This window comes from Rhipicephalus microplus, chromosome 10, assembly GCF_043290135.1.
Source record: "Rhipicephalus microplus isolate Deutch F79 chromosome 10, USDA_Rmic, whole genome shotgun sequence".
Taxonomy (NCBI): domain Eukaryota; kingdom Metazoa; phylum Arthropoda; class Arachnida; order Ixodida; family Ixodidae; genus Rhipicephalus; species Rhipicephalus microplus.
Window position 1 is genome coordinate 42,368,476 of NC_134709.1, and position 17,874 is coordinate 42,386,349.

The window sequence follows — 17,874 nt, forward strand, 5'->3', positions numbered from 1 at the left end:
CGCATGCGCGCGCGTCAGCTGTCGAATGTTCGAGAAGCGGCGCGGACGGCGCGGACGGCGCACTACAAGGCGCGAGTATAAGATGCTCCGCATCTAAAACAAGCAATTAAGTATACACTTCCTTGCTCCATTCTAAACCACAGCAACATGCTGCCCCATACGGTGCATTTTACCCCTACACGCGTACGCGATAGGCGTGCCAACGTGTGCAGACTATTGTCGTTCGCGAGCTAAGAGCATTCGCGTGGATTCCACGGTTGACGCGTCAAGCGACGCATGAAACGCGTGCGCTGTCAACCGTGTAATGGGCGTGAAAAGGCAACCTACTAGGAATCCAGCTACTGGTAGGCTTCTATCCAAGTGCGGCTACGGAAGCAACGTAGTGGGGGAGAGAGAGATCTGTTTTCTTGCCCATCAACACCACGCCCGCCACTGCGCGTTGCTCTGATAGTTGGCGCGTGGTGTCACGCACGCAGTATGTAGTAAGAAGCCAGGTACTGGTTCGGTTCTATTGAAGTGCGGCTGCGGGAGTCAAATTAACAGAACGGAGGGAAGATAGATAGATAGATAGATAGATAGATAGATAGATAGATAGATAGATAGATAGATAGATAGATAGATAGATAGATAGATAGATAGATAGATAGATAGATAGATAGATAGATAGATAGATTCTACTTTCCTGCTTCTCATCATCGCGCCTGTTATTTTTCGTTCCATTGAGCTTGTGCGAGGTGTCATGGACGCAGCTCCGTATGCATTGGTACTCCAACATGGCGGCTAGGACGAGGACACTACATCGTAACCACGCTGCGGTTAACTTGCTTCAAAATGATATCGACGCGGCTGAAACCGTATGCTATTGGTCATCTGGCACCAATAGCGAAAGAATTTGCATGTAGTGTACTGATAAGTTATAGCATAAACATAATGACGTCTCAAACCTCGCGTGTCACCATGTTGGTACTGCGACATGGTGGTTCCACTGACGTCAACAAGAAAAAAATTATAGCGCTTTTGCAGGTTTGTTAGCTCGCCTTTCAAGTTCCTTTCACGTCGTCCACAGCTAAGGTCGAAGACTGGACGCTTTGGTATCATAACTATAGCTGGATGGTGGTGGGGGTAAAAACTTTACTGCAAATTCCGGCAAATTCGTGGCCTGGTCCTAGGCCTCCCCCGAGGAGGACCGGAGACCATGTCTTCTCGCCGCCTCGTGGGCTTGCTGGATGGCCCACAGTTGATCTTGACGGTTGGAGCTGTGTGTTTCCCTTGTGTCCCGCCGAAACATTGCACTGTCCTATCTACAGTCACGTCGACCCCTATAGGTTATGATTAAGCAAAGAAGCAACGTGCACACGATTACATATACCACTCTTGCCAGTGATATTGGTAAGATGGCAGTCATAAATCGAGACGTATCTCTCAAAACGAGCTCCACGCGCGCTACGCTCGACGGCTGGAAGCGGTGTTCCCGGCCACTCGGGCACTGCGGCGCGCACACAGCACGAAGGTCTTCCCTGGGCGGTAACCATCTCTAGCTGCGCACTTTTATTTATCGACCGTGCTCGGTCTATATAGTTGTCGCGATAAGGGCCTCTCTTGTTGTACACAGCGCCTTGAGAGCGGCGAGGCTCTTCATTCGCGCGCCTTTGTTGGCTGATGCACTCGGCCGCGACATCAAAGCGCAGCAACCTCCCCCCCCCCCCCTTCTCCCCGACTGCCTACTATGGCTCTTCCTTACTGTGTACCGCAGTCCTGGGGCGTCCTCGGTCTAGTCGCTGCTGAGGAAATCATCGAAGCGGGGGATCTCATCGAGGGACACAAGTGCACCCAGCTTTCCATCCGTATATAACTGTTATCTCGCCACCGGAGCAGTCGATCTCTCGACATGATTCCTAACGCGAAGCGTCTGAAGAAATAATAATTATAATTGTAGGGCTCTTACGTCTTAAAACGACGATATGGTTATCAGGCCGAACTGTTGGGGCGTAGCGCTAGCAACACACACGAAGAAGCTCGCCCAAACCTGCTACATGATTTTGAGGGGCGCCGTGTTGGAGCCTGGCGCCGAAAATTTCGACTATTCAGGTTCTTCAAGGCACACGTTTCAAGCACTCCGGCATTCTTATTTCTTGAAAAACCTGTGGCGCACGAAAAAGACACGAAGAAGACTGAACAATGCGCTGACACGATGCATCACCACCAGCAAGCCCATTGTTACATCCTGTCATGTTTTCACTTGCACTTCATCCCCGTAGACATGGGACCGTCATGGCAGGAAATCGAACCCGCGCACTCGAGCTCAGCAGCGCGACAACCCACGACTAGAAAAAAAAAATCGTTGCATGTTTGCAGGTACCACGCACTTCGAGTTGTCGATTAATCGCCTTCGAGCTGTCGAGTCCGTGAAGCCCTGGCTTCCACACTGCTGTGCCTATAGTTGACGTAAAGCCGAGTTGAACCACCTCCCCGAAGTGAAATCAAATCGCAACTCGCTTGCGATGAGTGGGTATATCTTTTCACGTAACAGTATCACGTGACAGTCACGTGCCGTGACGCCGCCAACCCGCGAGGGCGCTCGAATCATCTCGAACAAGCAGCGAGCTCGATGATGCGCCCGCAGGAAAGCGTTGCATTGTGTCGAGTTGGTTCAAGGCACAAGCTGCGCGAGAATGGAAGTAACCCGCATTGAAGATGGCAGCACATGCGTGGCCCGCGCCCGGCATCTGGTTCATCAGACTTCGTTTCTCACCATATGCCGGTTGGCGTGCCCCAATCAATCTACGTCACTCTGGGCTGTAAGACAACTGAATGCACCGGTCTTTCGCCCTGTTTTGTATGTTTGATTTACCGTCATGCAAGAACCCTCGGGATCTACGGAAAGACACGTGTGTGTGTTTGTGCCTGTGTTTGTGAGTGAGAGAAAGATATGTGTGTGTGCGCGCACGTTCGAGCATAAAACAAAAAATAAATAAAATAAAAATCAGCTTCGGCACTTATTATAAGAATGCGGCGAAATATATACACAACCTCCGTGTTCATTCCAAAGTCAAACGACAACGTATATACTATTCTACTGATGCGTTTGTGTGCCGCCATATCGGTCTGTTAACCTTTGCCTTTTGCATATTTAACTACACGAACAGTGTTACGGTGGACGCATATGCATGAAAGCGGTTGGGCTGGTGCGTACGATGTTTCAAGGCCATATATTAGTTCACGTAATGATATACAGTACACCAGAAAACATCGACTTAACAACCCAAGATGGCGGAACCCACATGTCCTAGGTAAAATAGTCTATACCGTTGCGTGCTTCACCAGTACACTGGACTTTCCTCGCTAGCGATCGGGAGCTTGGGACACAGAGGCTTGCTTAAAACAATTTCGGTGTTAAGCCCTTACACGGCAAAGGTTTTAAGAAGCAACAGTGTTGGAATAAGAAGTGTCTGTCCAGTTAGTTTATATAACGTGACGCAGGAACTTGGAAAGGTAAAATGCATGCACGATACTTGACTTGTATAAGGCGTCAGTCCAGTTATACTTTACACTGTGACGTTAGAGACTAGACCTTCGCAACCGGGCGTCTCGCGCCTTGCCGTCACATAATTAACCGGACATAACGAGCTCGCGTTCCGGCATTGTACCTCGTAAACACTGCATCCTTTCTGCACAACAACGTGCCTCCGCCCCCTGTGCAACGCGCTGCCGTTCGCAACAAGCGTGTCGTCGAGGCACGAGTAGAACGAAAGAAAAACTACAACTCAACTATACACAAAGGCGCGCGGGACGCAGTTCATTGTTCTCGCGACGTACAGCGCGGCGGAGGCGACCTCTGACGAACGCACGTCTCGCATGGCCGGCTGCCTAGCTCGCGCCCTGCTCTCACCGGCGGCAGCCGGGCGGACGCTGGCAACAAGGAGCGTGCTGCGTCGGTCACGTCCCATGGCCGCGCAATGGGCAGGCTAGGTTGGCCAGACTCGCGTTTGCGTTGATTGTTAATAATGGAGACAAATGTCGGCGGCTGGACGCTCTGTGTGCCACTGCTTTTTTTTTAACAGCCCTGCAGCACTATCATGCAGTGCGACGCTCGTTCATAGCAAGCAGCCTTCTTTACTGCTGCCTCTTAACCGCGTATTCAGGAACGCTGCTCGACTTGAACTTGACTTGCCAACGACTTGAATGCAGTACTAACGCGTTTCGAACGCGCTGTCTTTAGGCGGTGCCATGGCAGCACAAACGCATTTCAAACGCGCGCTGCATTGAAGACGGTTTCAAGTCAAGTTCAAGTCAAGGAGGGCTTCTGAATACGGGGGGTTAGTTATCCGAAACAACGGGCACGGTGTTACATTTCTAAGTGTACGCAAGTGTACGACGTCGAGTGTTCGGGGAATGCCGGCTTGCTTTCTTTATAAGTGCGAGTTATATATGGAGCAGGTTCAACGCACTACCTTTTTTTATGCGGTTGCTGCTAGATGACTGCAGTGACCAACATCGTAAAAGGCGGAAAGAACAAAGGCAAGGCGCCGCCAGAGAATCAGCTGTTACGTACGTTATGCCATCGCGCGAGATGAGGGTACGGTGTGGGCAGGAGATTGCGTGCGTTTTTTACTGCCCTGTCGCCGCATCAAGGCACGAACTGTAATCAGAGATGGTTTTCACCGATACCATAGCCGAAACCTCAACCTTCGAGTTGCACGCCCAATATCTCGCTGACAGAAAGGGTGTTCTATCGCCCGGTTTAATTAATTTGGTCTTATTAACTACGTGACACTACAGTTATATGCAACACTTATTGTGCACTGCGATTTTATTTGATTCGTTAAGTTATGTGATAATGAAACTAGCCCGTTTCACTCCGACGTGGAGAAGGCAGCGGTCTCCTGAAGGTTTTAACAGAAACAAACAATGTGTGTCAATGCTGCGATCTTATGAAATTTTGTCATTTCGTGACGTTAGTAACAACACTCCCAATAAGGTTCTGCTATAGGATATAGCCAGAGAAAGTGACACTTTTCATAGGGTTTCCTGTATATAGCCAGCATTTAACCGGGACCACATTAGGAGTGTTACTTAACAGCTAAGGTTTGACGATTACGTCGACACCAGTTACCTGGAATAAATTATAGAGCCTACTTTCTGAAACAAGACTGCGCTATTTGCATGCACACACGCACCTGTCTTGTCCGTGATGAACAATTTACCTTATAGTGTCAAGGTTGCTGTTGCAGAGGGTACCTGCAACAAAGGGTACATGCAAATAAGAATATCGCGCAATGAAAGTGCGCGGTGTTCGATGCGAGGAATGTAGGTTATGGTTAGAACTGCGAAGTGACGGCTGTTGCGAATCACACGGTCTGGCGAGGTCACGGTGTAATGCGCCAGTGTTTTCTTTATCGCAGAGCGCCCAGACCCGGGTGGTGATAAAGGGCGGCAAGGTGGTCAACGATGACATGATCGTCGATGGAGACGTCTACATCGAAGATGGCATCATAAAGTGAGTACCGACGGACTAATGCCCCTGTGAACTATGTATAGTACAATACGTTTAAAGGGGCACTAAATAAAAACAATCTCTTCGTTTAGGTTGACAAACTACCTTTTGAGAACTCTTCATTATTAGCAGAGAAAATCGAGGTTGAAGTTTACCTTTTAAATTTCGCGCCGAAATCTCCGCGCGTGACGTCAAAAATTTTCAAAATGTACGTTTTGTACGTTCGTGATACTGGCTCGATGAAATTTTCTGAAACTTCGTATGCTGAATTTATGGCACCTACATATGACAATGTACCTAATTTTTTTTTATCTACTAGAAGCTACGTAGGACCCAGCAGAGGCCTTCAAAATCTATGACGTCACGGTGTTAGGTGGGGGATACTCAAGGAGGCGTCGCCACCCGCATTTTCTTTTCGCACATTTTCTCGTTTATCAAGCGTCGTAAAAGTAAGGCAGTAAGCATGGTGCTTGCGAAAAGATGAAATTTGTTTCGGGACGAAAAATTGTTTTGCTCTTTAGTGTCCTTTTAATGACGCCACCGACACAATTACATGGTATGCGATGAACTCCGCCAGCAAGGACCTTCAGTGTCATGTCAAACGTTACGTAAAATTTGTAACGCTCCGTACAAGGCCGAGTGAAATATACAGGAAAGCATAGACGAGAGACCATCTTTTAGAGTACTCCCACGTTTTAGAGTACTCGCCTGTTCGAAAATACGCCGGGTACCCAGCGGCACCGAGCGTTGAGTTCACGTACCTGCTCCATTAAAGGTAGACGCTCTAACCACACGATCACCGCAGTGGCTGGTACTAATTTCGAAAAAACGGTATGCATTTTCCTCAATTTTTTTTTTCATTTCCCGTCGCGCTCGAGATGTTGTGACATGCACCTTATGGGTTTAAAGAATTTCCGTAGTTTCTAACCTCGAATCACTGTCGCTACACTTTATGCTTAGTGCCTGCTTAGTTAACAAATTACGCTAACGATAAAGCAGTAAAATGGCAATACCGTGAGACTTCCCATAAAGTCGGCGGATTACGTTTGGCTTGGCATTGTGTGCTATAGAAAATCTACACTGACCCGTAACTGTGTGGAGATATGCGAGGATGTGGGCACCCCGCAGCAAAGGGAACAGGTCAAATGCTTTCGTAGTGATTTATTATACGCTGTTTTCTGTTCAAAACGTATTCGTGCGTGCATGACGACGGGATGCGTCGTTCTACGTTGCTCTTTCCAGGCAAGTTGGCAAGGACCTCATCATACCGGGGGGTACCAGGACCATCGAAGCCAAAGGACAACTGGTCATACCAGGTAGGACAGTTGACATATAGTTTAAAGACGACCATCAGGAAAGAATAAAAAAAAAGCATTATTTCAGACTGATAAGACACGCTTTCTGAAAACATTACACTATGCGAATTCTTTCGTATTACACGTATTTTTTTACATAAGCCTAACCTACTCCTCATTAACATATGTTTAGTACTGTCACGACAAAACGGTTGACCCCGAAAGAGTATACACAAGGTTTACGACAGAAGTTCTCGTTGTATGTTGCGACATAACCTGTCATCCTTCTCCAGCTGAATTTTCCTTTGCATCACATTCATGAGTTTAACTATGCATGTGCGAATCCAGTTTTCTTTGTGACCATCATCGTAACGTAGGACCTACTAGGAGAAGGTATAGCGGGGTGGCAATTTGATAGTGTGTTATGAAAAAAATAAAAAAAAAACGCATCTCCGCGAAATTAATCGTGACGAGTGGTCGAAGCTCTGGGTATCGTATGGGTGAGTAACCATGCGTTATTTCGCTGTTGCCCCTTATAATGTAAATTGAAGTGACATGAAATGACGTTAAAAGTCGACGACAACGCTATAGGTCATAAGGTCCATAACGTCCTCGTTGAAGTCGCCGACTAGTATGAGTTCGTGCTTGTAGGCGTTTTATATTGGTCTGCCACTATTACGACTGACATTATTCTATAGTTGAACCTTTGCTTGTGTCTCACATTACCGTACGTTACCCGATCTTTGCTGCATGCAATGTAGCTTTGACAAAGTACACCGGGCAAGTCTCGCCTTAAAGCTGTCGCCCAAAGTACACTGGACAAGCTTCGGCCTAGAGGTGCTTCGCCTCTAAAACTTCCGCGGTTCTTGCTGCTACCTTCAGTCATACGCGAGGTAGCGAGGTCTCGGTATTCTGAAAACAACATTGAAAGCCTTCTCGTCCCGCAGGTGGAATCGACACTGCCACTCACTTTCAGCTTCCCCTGCCCAGCGGCGTCAAGTCGGCCGACGACTTCTACACAGGCACCCGAGCTGCCGTCTCCGGAGGAACCACCATGATCAGTGAGTTGACTGGACTTGTTGTGTCACATTCATCGGCGTTTAGTTGCGACACACATATCTACGTAAGCTGTTTATTTCAGCAATATATTCAGTACAGGCCTTGCATAGAACGATAGTTATAGCGCGAGAACAGAACGACGACAAAGAAACAAGAAGAGTCTCTGTGTCGTCGTTTTGTTCTCGCGCTATAACTATCGTCATGACATACCAACTAGCCCAAACTGCCACACTTTTAACTCGCATAGAAGACGAGCTCCCACCGGATGGAAAATCCTAGGTAGTTCCAACTACTCCTATGTCGTTATACACTTGCTGAACGCTTCCAAAAATGAGTACCCGTAAGTGAGCTTCTAGACTGTTGTCTTTGTGCAATAAACATACCTCGCCATGGTAAAAAATAGGAACGAACAAGCCATTAACGTTTCGGGTCCCGTATGTGTTCCTTGTCTCTTGAGATCAAGGAACCCTTACGGGCCCGAAACGTCAATGCCTTATTCGTTGCTATTTTTAAAGACAATAGTCTTTCTTGGGGTACTTCGACGCAAAAACTTTGGTCTTTCTGTCTGTACATTTGTCTGTTTGTCCACCGCAACGATATTCCAAACGGCACTAAAGGCCATCCCAAAATGGTCAACCCCTTCCGCAGCGCCCACCAATATTGCTCAAGTTTCAGCGTTCATAAATGTGCGATAGCCAATTAAAAAGCAATTATTGCGCTTATCTGAGGCACCATAACAACACGTGAATGGTTTGTATGTGTGTCTTCACACTACAAAAGGCATACAACGGTAATTCTAAGGAGCGTAGCGTTTATCACGCTGCGCTGACAATTCAACGCGATCTCAAAAAGGCATTTCCAACGCTTTTCTAAGACGACACGGTAGTGGCACCTGCCCGTCGCTTTGCGTTCTACACCTTATCGCCTCCAAGACGGGCGCACACAGCGCTCGTATCAAACGTGCCTTCGTGCATTCGTTCGCGTTCGCTGCACGGATCTCTAACTATATGTCTATCGCAGCGCCTCCCTAACGCAGCACCTCCAGAATACAACTCGCCGATTTTCTCACGCAGAACATCAAATAAACGTTTTGTTCACTCTCTCCATATGCAAGACTATCGCCTTTCGACGACATTTGTAGTGAAACATGCAGATACCGGGCCAATGTTTTACCTTAGCGAGTGTATGTCCATTGCACAAGCATGTTCTCTCTGTCACACCTGTCCCGTTTATTAGGGAGGCGATCGCCGGGCTAATTCCAAGAGCCGAAGTATCGGCCCCCCGAACCGCACCACGAAAGCGTGGACAATTTAGAAGTGGTCCTTATTGGTGCGCCAGCGGACGCCGGCTGTGGCCCAAAGAACAAGACAGAGTCGAGAGTTGATAAACAAAACAAATATTATATTCTCAAAAATGGCAGATCGAAAACAATACACAAGAATGCACACTCCACAATAGTTACATACAATACGTCACCAATCAGACAACGTACTACACAGTACAATCAGCCACACTCAAAACAACGGACACAGACAACAATACGCACTACAATGCAGTCGCATGCATTGAACAACCAGACACTTAAGGACTAAAGAGATAGATAACCTATTCAGTCCAAAGTCCTTGGAACAAAAGTCTGAATGATACTCTTCCGAGAATCACTCACTCAAAGTCCAGCGTTGTTGTCGTTCCGTAGTTCTCGAAGTTTCTCTTCCAAGAAACCCCGCGTCCTCAAATGGCCACTCTCCAAGCTTCAAACTTCTTCGCCGGAAATCCGTCGGCTTCACACACGCAGCTGGTGCCCGCGTCTTCGCTCGATAGCGGTAAACCCACGCTCTTGCCTGTAGCTCGAGCCGTCCCTACGGACCAAAAACTTCGCCGACTACACGGCGGACTCTCTACGCACTCTGGCGCTCACTTCCGTCTCCTCCTGTTCTGTCACTACGGGCAGAACCTTCGCCGACTCCACGGCGGAATCCCTACGCGCTCTGGCGTTAACTTCCGTCTCCTCCTGATTTCTCGTCTCGGCTGCTCGGTTAAATACCTTGCGCGCGACTTTCCAGATGTTTCTCGTCATTTCGTCGGCGCGATACGCAGCGAAGGCTGGGGAGAGGCACGAGACGGTTCGACTGCCCTCTCCCGAGGATGATTCACTCGGTCTGACCCCGCCTCCTTCGTTCTAGAAAAATCGCGGTCTTGCTGGGCCGCCGATGTGGGGTGAGGAGGATCGTCTGCGAAGCCGTGCTTCTGCGGGGAGAGCGCGCGCCCGGGAGCCCTGGATGTTTGCTTTCTTTTTTTTTTCTTTTTACCTCGCGGCGTTTCTGCCGCCCGTTGTCGCAAGGATTTGGCGGCGCGCTCTTGTTTAGCGCTCGTTCTGTGACACTCTCGCCACACGACAATTCGTCAAGCGCTTGATATTATATTGTTTTGTGTGTCACCCGATAAGGGACAGTTCTATTTTTGTTTCAACAAGACTCTCACTACCCATATTCTTCTTCCAGAAAATTGAAAAGTTGTATCTCTGGGACCCACCAGAGTGTATGCATGAGAAAGTTGCGAGCGGCAGGAATCGAGGTAATTTTTACGCTCGTTTCCTCTACCAGTTGACTGCGTTCTGGACACCACATGCTCTCCGCTGGAGGCCTTCGAGAAGTGGAAAAGCTGGGCCGACGAGAAGGTGTGCTGCGACTACGGCCTTCAGCTGGCCGTCACCTCTTTCGACCCGAAGACAAAGGAAGAGCTCGAGACGCTCGTCAAGGACAAAGGTGAGGCCTCCGAGATGCCCGAGAGAATCGAAGTGTGTTGTTCGCTCTTGGTATTCTTGTGTAACGGCAATCGGAGGCCGCCCTAGGCTCTTTCTCGCGCAAGCATTCACGGTGGGTACGTAACATGCGAAGCAATACAATATTCAAGACAATGTCCTGGTAGGTCTGTTCCACCCCACTTTCCACAAGTGGCTCTGATGAACCCCACGATGATGGCGGCGATAACCTCAATAATATGTTCAACTTGCCTCGAGTACAGGTTTTCCTTAGCTAGCTAATATGCTATGCTCACATACTCAGAAGTGCCAGCTAATGTTAGCTAGCACTGGCTAACTGTTGGTTAATGCTGGCTCGTGTTTACTAAATTACCGCTAACGCTGATCATCGACGATACTGATGTTGTTAAACGATGACAATGATGATAATTAACACATGTAAGTCAGGGCTGCGCGCGAGCAAGTGTGCCCTGAATGATGATGATGAGACTGATGACGATGCGTTGGACATGTTGAACATCAGGATAAACTCGTTGGTGACGGCGACACAGAACGGTGATGATGAACGTCTTAAAGCGGAGGCGTGAGCAAGCAGAGGCCCCATACACGATTATTATAATGATGACAATTACAGTGATGATATAAGTGATGACGACGGCGTTGATTATGATAAGCGGCCACGATGATAGTTATTAACGCGTCGAAACAGAGCCGTCGACAAGCGAGGTTCCCGTATGCCATGCAGCGGATAGCTGTGAAACACTTGTCAGGGTAAATGGTAATTATTGATTGATTGATATGTGGGGTTTAACGTCCCAAAACCACTCTATGATTATGAGAGACGCCGTAGTGGAGGGCTCCGGAAATTTAGACCACCTGGGGTTCTTTAACGTGCACCCAAATCTGAGCACACGGACCTACAACATTTCCGCCTCCATCGGAAATGGTAATTATCGCTGTTATAATAGTGACATTGTCATCATTTTATGTAAACGCAACTGTTGAAGTTGTAATCACTTTTAAGTAGAGATTCTGATGAAGAGCAGCCTTCCAGGACAGTTTCATCGTACTACGTAGAAAAATTAATGCGAATAAGTTTTCCTTCAGGCGATCCAAAACGTCTTCCTTTCAATTTCTTCTGTGATCGATGCACTTTTCTTTCTACCCATTGTGAGTACAATATTTTGTAACTGACTCCGCGAAATTCAGGAAGTGATTCCTTTAAATGAAGAGATAGAGATGACAGAGTGCGTGCGGGCTGGTCAACATTTGTACCTATTTGCCCTATAATCTGCTCTTCCTTCGCATCTTGTTACGAATGGCATTTCGGTCAGTACATCACAAATGTTGAGCCAAACGAGTACTTTCGCCCCGGAGCACTCTAGCATGCGGTGGGCGCGTTCACCCTCAATGCTTTCCTGTTCAAGGGAGAAGCCTACCCTCTGCCGAACGTAAAAAAAATAAAACAGTCATCGATGATGACTTTCTAGTTTTACCGCGAAAAATTAGCACAGTGTATTTGCACAACAATGAATGCGTAACACGCAGTTTAGAGCAGCTAAAAAAGAAAAAGGCGTCTTTCTTGTGCATAACATTTTGCATATAACGAGCACAACTATAAAGGAGCATCGCCGCGGTGGTCTGGCGGTTGTGTTGCTTCACCGCAGACCCAAGGGTCACGGGATCGAATCCCGGCTGTGGCAGCCGCATTTCAATGGAGTTGAAATGCTTGGGGCCTGTGTATTTAGATGTAGATGCGCGTTAGAGAACGCCAGGCGATCGAAATTGCCGGAGGCATCCATAACAAGGTTCCACATAACATTATCGTGAGTTTAGGACGTTAATCCCCAAACATTATTATTATAAACTAAATGCGTCAATGTTCGGCAGTAGTTGTCTGGTTATGTGTGTTCAGAATAAGTGCTTGACGATTTAGAGTACTAGGTACTCTACTATGGGAGAGCACAAACTGTCCCGTAGGTCTATGGAGACTATCTAACCCAGACCGTCCCTACATATACTGCACTGCCTATCGAAAAAGAAAAAAAAAATCCACGCGTTACCGCGAAGTGATTGCCGATGATGCGACGAAGCAGTGCGCATCACATCGTGAATAGTGGCCATCTATTTTGTTCTGGTTAACAGCCTTCTATTTTGTTCTTGTTAACCTTTTGTTCGTTCTATGCCTTGATTGATGGGTGATTAAATGTCTGTGTTTTTACGTTGTTGTAGCCTTTCTAATTTGTTTGTTAGTGTTAATAGCCCTTTGAAAATATTGTTTGTTGTAAAAATCTTTTTTGTTGTTCGCAAATGCTTTGGTTTGTTCACATGCACCTGTGATACATCTGCTGTAGACTCCGGACGACGTTTCTCTCTTTAGAGGCTTCACCCCTAAAAAGAGAACCGTTTTGAGAAAGCTTACTTGAGGATTTCTAATTGCCCGAAAAAATGCTTCGCATGCTGCGCGCATTGTTGGACCTAAATCACAACCGCAGGGATATAAGTTACACCACTGGCACGCATCTTTCATTGAACAGGACTTTTTTTTTTCACTTTGTCTGTTTATACAGAAGGGTATTAGGCAATCACGTGACCAATCAGTCTAACAAAAAGATGTATAGTTATTAGTTTCGTTTCAAATTGCTATTTCATATTTCGTTTGTTGTGGTGTTCAGGGTTCGCGCAGTTCAGGTTATGATAACTCATCAAAATTATAACGAGTACGCAGGAGAAAATGTGAGCGAAGGAAGGGGGGTCACATTATTTTCACTGCCACTCGCATTAACCTTGTATTTGTTGAGAAAAAAAGAAGCTTCGTAAAAAGAAGGAGCTCTACGCCGGATGATTATTTCACGTTTTTCTCGATGAAGTTTTTGCGTGATTCATTGATTAAAAAGTTGACCCTATAGTTAACTTAAAATTCATTACCTAAGTTCGATTGTGCGGCAAGCAGAAACACCCACATATTAGTCTCGCATATAATTCCCGTGGTCCGTTATTAATTACCCTATCGTAATTTGTGGCCGAATTAGTTGTGAAAAACCAGTTAAAGGTTTGCAGAAGCACTGAAAACATACGCTTATTTAAACTTGGAGGCTATAGTTCACCACACGTGCTGTGTTATATGTACTAACAATTTCTTCCCGCCTTCATTGCGCTTATCGTGAGCAACAACAGGGACGATGCTTGGGCGCTGAAACAGTGAGCAGTTATCAGCCGGCATTTATGCGATTGCTGACATGTCAGTTGTACACTGAGTTATGTACTTTGCGTTCAATATGCAGGAACACGACGTCAACGACACGGATTACTGAAACTTTTGAACCACCTCTTTTTTTAAAAAAAACCTGACACAGGTGTGAACGCCTTCAGGGCTTACCTCAGCATGGAGTCCCTGATGCTGAGCGATCTTCAGCTGATGCATCTGCTCGAAGTGTCTAAGCATCTGGGGGCTCTCACTACGGTGCATGCCGAGCACGGTGGCATCATCGCAGAGGTGAGAGCAAATATTGTATGGAGGGATGAGAATCTTTAGTCACGCGCATCGACGTATAGAAAGTGATTTAGCGGCAACACCGTTGCGGAAGAACAGCTTAAGCCTGCACTTGTGCGGGGTTTTTACTTCAACGTTCACCCGCCGCGGTCGTCTCGACTGCTGGCCGGAAGGTGGCCGGATCGAACACCGCCAGAGGCGGTCGTATTTTTGATGAAGCTGAAAAATGCCTGAGGTGCGTGTCTATACTAAGATTTAGGTGCACGTGGAACTCGAGGTGGTCGAAAATACCAGAGCCCTCCTCCACAACACCGTTGCCCATAGTCGTATGATGGTTTTCTTCACGTACACCCCTGCGGAAATTAACATTAGTAACGTAGCTTATGGCGCGCGAAAAAAAAAAAATACGAGAGGCGGATATGTGCTTGTCCGTCTCTAGTGTTTTTTTTTTTTTTGCGCCATAAGCTACGTTAAAAATGAACCAACTCGCACAACAAGTCCCTCTGCTTAATATTAGTCTTGGGAAAAGCGAAATTTTGGTTCCTTGTTTTTTATGTGCGTGTTCTTTCGAATAAACACAAGCGGAATGAAAATTATGGCGAACAGTAATATGTAAGTTAACAACGGTCATCTTGTCCACACCTGCAGAACCAAAAAAGGATCCTCGACCTGGGGATAACGGGACCTGAAGGCGTAGTCTACAGCCAGCCCGAGGAGGTGAGTTGTTGATACTGTGAGAAGCTCTTCATCCTGTATTCTCCTATATCTATTAAGTTAGCGACTGTTGAGTCTCAAACGTGGTCGATTAGATGTAATGGTGAGTTTTCAGCATTGTTATCGGGGTCATAATCGTGCGGCCCCGAGGACTGTGATTAAAGGGTGCAACATTCATTTTCAAGTCATTCCTACTTATTAAACAAACAAACAAAAGTGTCTATTTCTTACTTGACGTAAACGTTTCAACGCACCAGTGCATTCGAGTGTTTTGTCGTAATTTTACTTATCTGAAGGCCCGTCTTTATGTCGCGGAATAGTCTTGATTGTATCGGGTCAAAATAAATTGTGCGCACAATGGGCGTAGGATAAAGAAAAAATAAATATAGAGACGGCCACGCTGTAGTTATGCGAAGATTGGGGAAGCAGCGGAGGTGATGATGGTGATGGTGATGATGATGATGATGGCGGCGGCGGCGGCCAAAGCGAATAGCTCCCAGCCACTCTAGGCGATTGGCCAAGAAACGATTATTTAGATAGTGGATGACATGTTACAGTTGTATCTAATGAATTTTAAAATGGTAGAAAGAAATCAAATTTCATCATACAATACTCATAGCCGCCGAGATGGCCGGCACTCGCGCCATCTCCGAGGCCATGCTATACCTTAGATGACAATGCTTGCTATCTTTGTCTATGCTCTTGCGTCTTACTTTCCGTCTCTTTCTCTATTTCTTTCTCCGTCTTCTTATACTTCCATTTGTTTCCCACTATTTCTGTTTCTTCAGCTCTCTCCTTCTTTGTGCTAATCCCCTCGCCTTCTATCATCTCTCTCTTTTCCCTTTTATACCTATCTATCATTCGCTATGCTTGTTCTCTGGGCTACCAGAGTTATTGCATTCTACGCTGGACGAATGGGTGCGCGTTTTATGGGAGGGAAGCAGATGATGATGTAGAGGTGATGATAACGATAGCCTTGTGGTGTCGCCTCACGGCATGACCAAGACATTAACAGCTTCGCTGCAGAAGGAAGCACTGAGAAATGGTAATACGCGTTGAAAAAGTATAACAAAGTTAAGGTTCGTATAGAAGCATTCCACCTTTCCTTGAAAGCGCATCGGCACGCGTAGCGAGAAATCAATTCCAGACAGGACAGCGCTTCAGCTTCACTCTACAATCGAAACGTTCATAAAGGACGAAGACGTGACTCTACGATGTGTTTAGCTCTAGTGTGACAAGGCTACCACTTTCGCCGAGTTATAACATTGTGCATAAAATGAAGGTGTCTTTTCCTGCTTCTTCTCACTCGCAATGTTCGCGTCTGAAAACTAGGTGGAGGCGGAGGCCACCCTTCGGGCGATCGTCATGGCCAATCAGGTGGCGACGCCGCTGCTTATCTCTCCGGTGATGAGCAAGTCCGCGGCTGAAATGATTGTACAGAAACGCAACGACGGTGAGTACTAGAACTCGTAGGTTATGTGCCATTTAACGCGTTGATAGCACTAGAATGAGTGGCTGTTCACTGCAAGCCTTTAAGTGTCTTGATCTCAATATGCTAATTTAAGGTCATCAAGCATAGCTTAGCTTTTGCTGGTCATCTAATGGAATCGTGGCAAATTCTTACTAAAAAAAACCGTTATACATTTTATGTTTCAGCGCAATGCACCAGGGCAATACGACGAAGCATAAGCAGCGTGTTGTGGTGAACAGCAATGTAAAGTGTCCATTTATTTATTATTGCAATAGCAATTATGAGGCCACTCTCAGCTGTCTCTAACCGTATAAGTATTTATATAAACAAAAATGCAAGAAAAAGATTATTCAGAAAAAGACTTCGGCACGCGGAATCGAACGTGGGACCTCTGAATTGCGAGTGCGAGGCGTTAACCAGTGAGCCACGAAGGAGCGCCGGTTTCAACGTTCAAACGGCAAGCTATTTATATCTAACACTTACTGCTGGTGACGGGCATCTCGGGGGGGGGGGGGGGGGATATTGTGTTTTCAGCACTACCAGCAAACTGGCGCAACGAGCGCGCTTCGCCACATCGTCACGACTCGTGAAAGCGCGCTCTCATCTCCCACACGCGTACTTGGGCCCGCGGAGTGGAGGGAGCTGGGCACTCTATTGCGCACCCTGATCTTGCGGTGGGGACAATCGTACGTCTTGGCTGGCTTTGGGCTTTCGTCGAAACGATTCTGTTGTAGTTATTGGGCGCGCAAAGGTCACTGCAATCGTTGCACAGTCTGCGTTTGGGAAAAAGGGGGCGCGCTTTTCAGACACAGCGAAGTAACAACCGAGACGCTTATTCGCGTTCATCTGTACCTGTGAAAATGTTTCATGCGTCATTTGTGCGTAATAAATGTGGGGCACGTTTCGATCTGCTCGCCATTATGCGCGTGACCTTCTAATTTGTTCCTATCGCGTTCACTGATTCGCATTTGCGGCAAAGCTGTGACTTTTTGTTTATTCATCTGTCTGTCTGTCTGTCCGTCTGTCCGTCTGTCTGTCCGTCTGTCTGTCCGTCTGTCCGTCTGTCCGTCTGTCTGTCTGTCTGTCTGTCCGTCTGTCTGTCCGTCTGTCTGTCCGTCTGTCCGTCTGTCCGTCTGTCCGTCTGTCCGTCTGTCCGTCTGTCCGTCCGTCTGTCCGTCCGTCTGTCCGTCTGTCCGTCTGTCCGTCCGTCTGTCCGTCTGTCCGTCCGTCTGTCCGTCTGTCCGTCTGTCCGTCTGTCTGTCTGTCCGTCTGTCCGTCTGTCCGTCTGTCCGTCTGTCCGTCCGTCCGTCTATCTATCTATCTATCTATCTATCTATCTATCTATCTATCTATCTATCTATCTATCTATCTATCTATCTATCTATCTATCTATCTATCTATCTATCTATCTATCTATCTATCTATCTTGGTGTCCTGTTGATTCCACAGGAGGCGTAGTTACAGGAAACCAATGATGAGTGCAGAATTTAATATCTAAGGTTTAACGTCCCAAAACCACCATATGATTATGAGAGACGCCGTAGTGGAGGGCTCCGGAAATTTCGACCCCCTGAGGTTCTTCAACGT

The 17,874-nt window shown here is 47.0% G+C and overlaps 1 protein-coding gene across 3 annotated transcripts in view; it reads left to right on the top strand.

Annotated features, from left to right (window-relative positions):
• The window catches only part of LOC119181339 (dihydropyrimidinase-related protein 2), an 87,743-nt gene that overhangs the window by 57,755 nt on the left and 12,114 nt on the right, over positions 1-17,874 (top strand). For all 3 annotated transcript variants that reach the window (XM_037432554.2, XM_037432556.2, XM_037432555.2), the window contains 7 exons: positions 5,403-5,497; positions 6,737-6,810; positions 7,737-7,850; positions 10,452-10,613; positions 13,966-14,105; positions 14,751-14,819; positions 16,149-16,269. In XM_037432554.2, the coding sequence (XP_037288451.2) occupies positions 5,403-5,497; positions 6,737-6,810; positions 7,737-7,850; positions 10,452-10,613; positions 13,966-14,105; positions 14,751-14,819; positions 16,149-16,269 (775 nt within the window). The remainder of the gene's footprint in view (positions 1-5,402; positions 5,498-6,736; positions 6,811-7,736; positions 7,851-10,451; positions 10,614-13,965; positions 14,106-14,750; positions 14,820-16,148; positions 16,270-17,874) is intronic.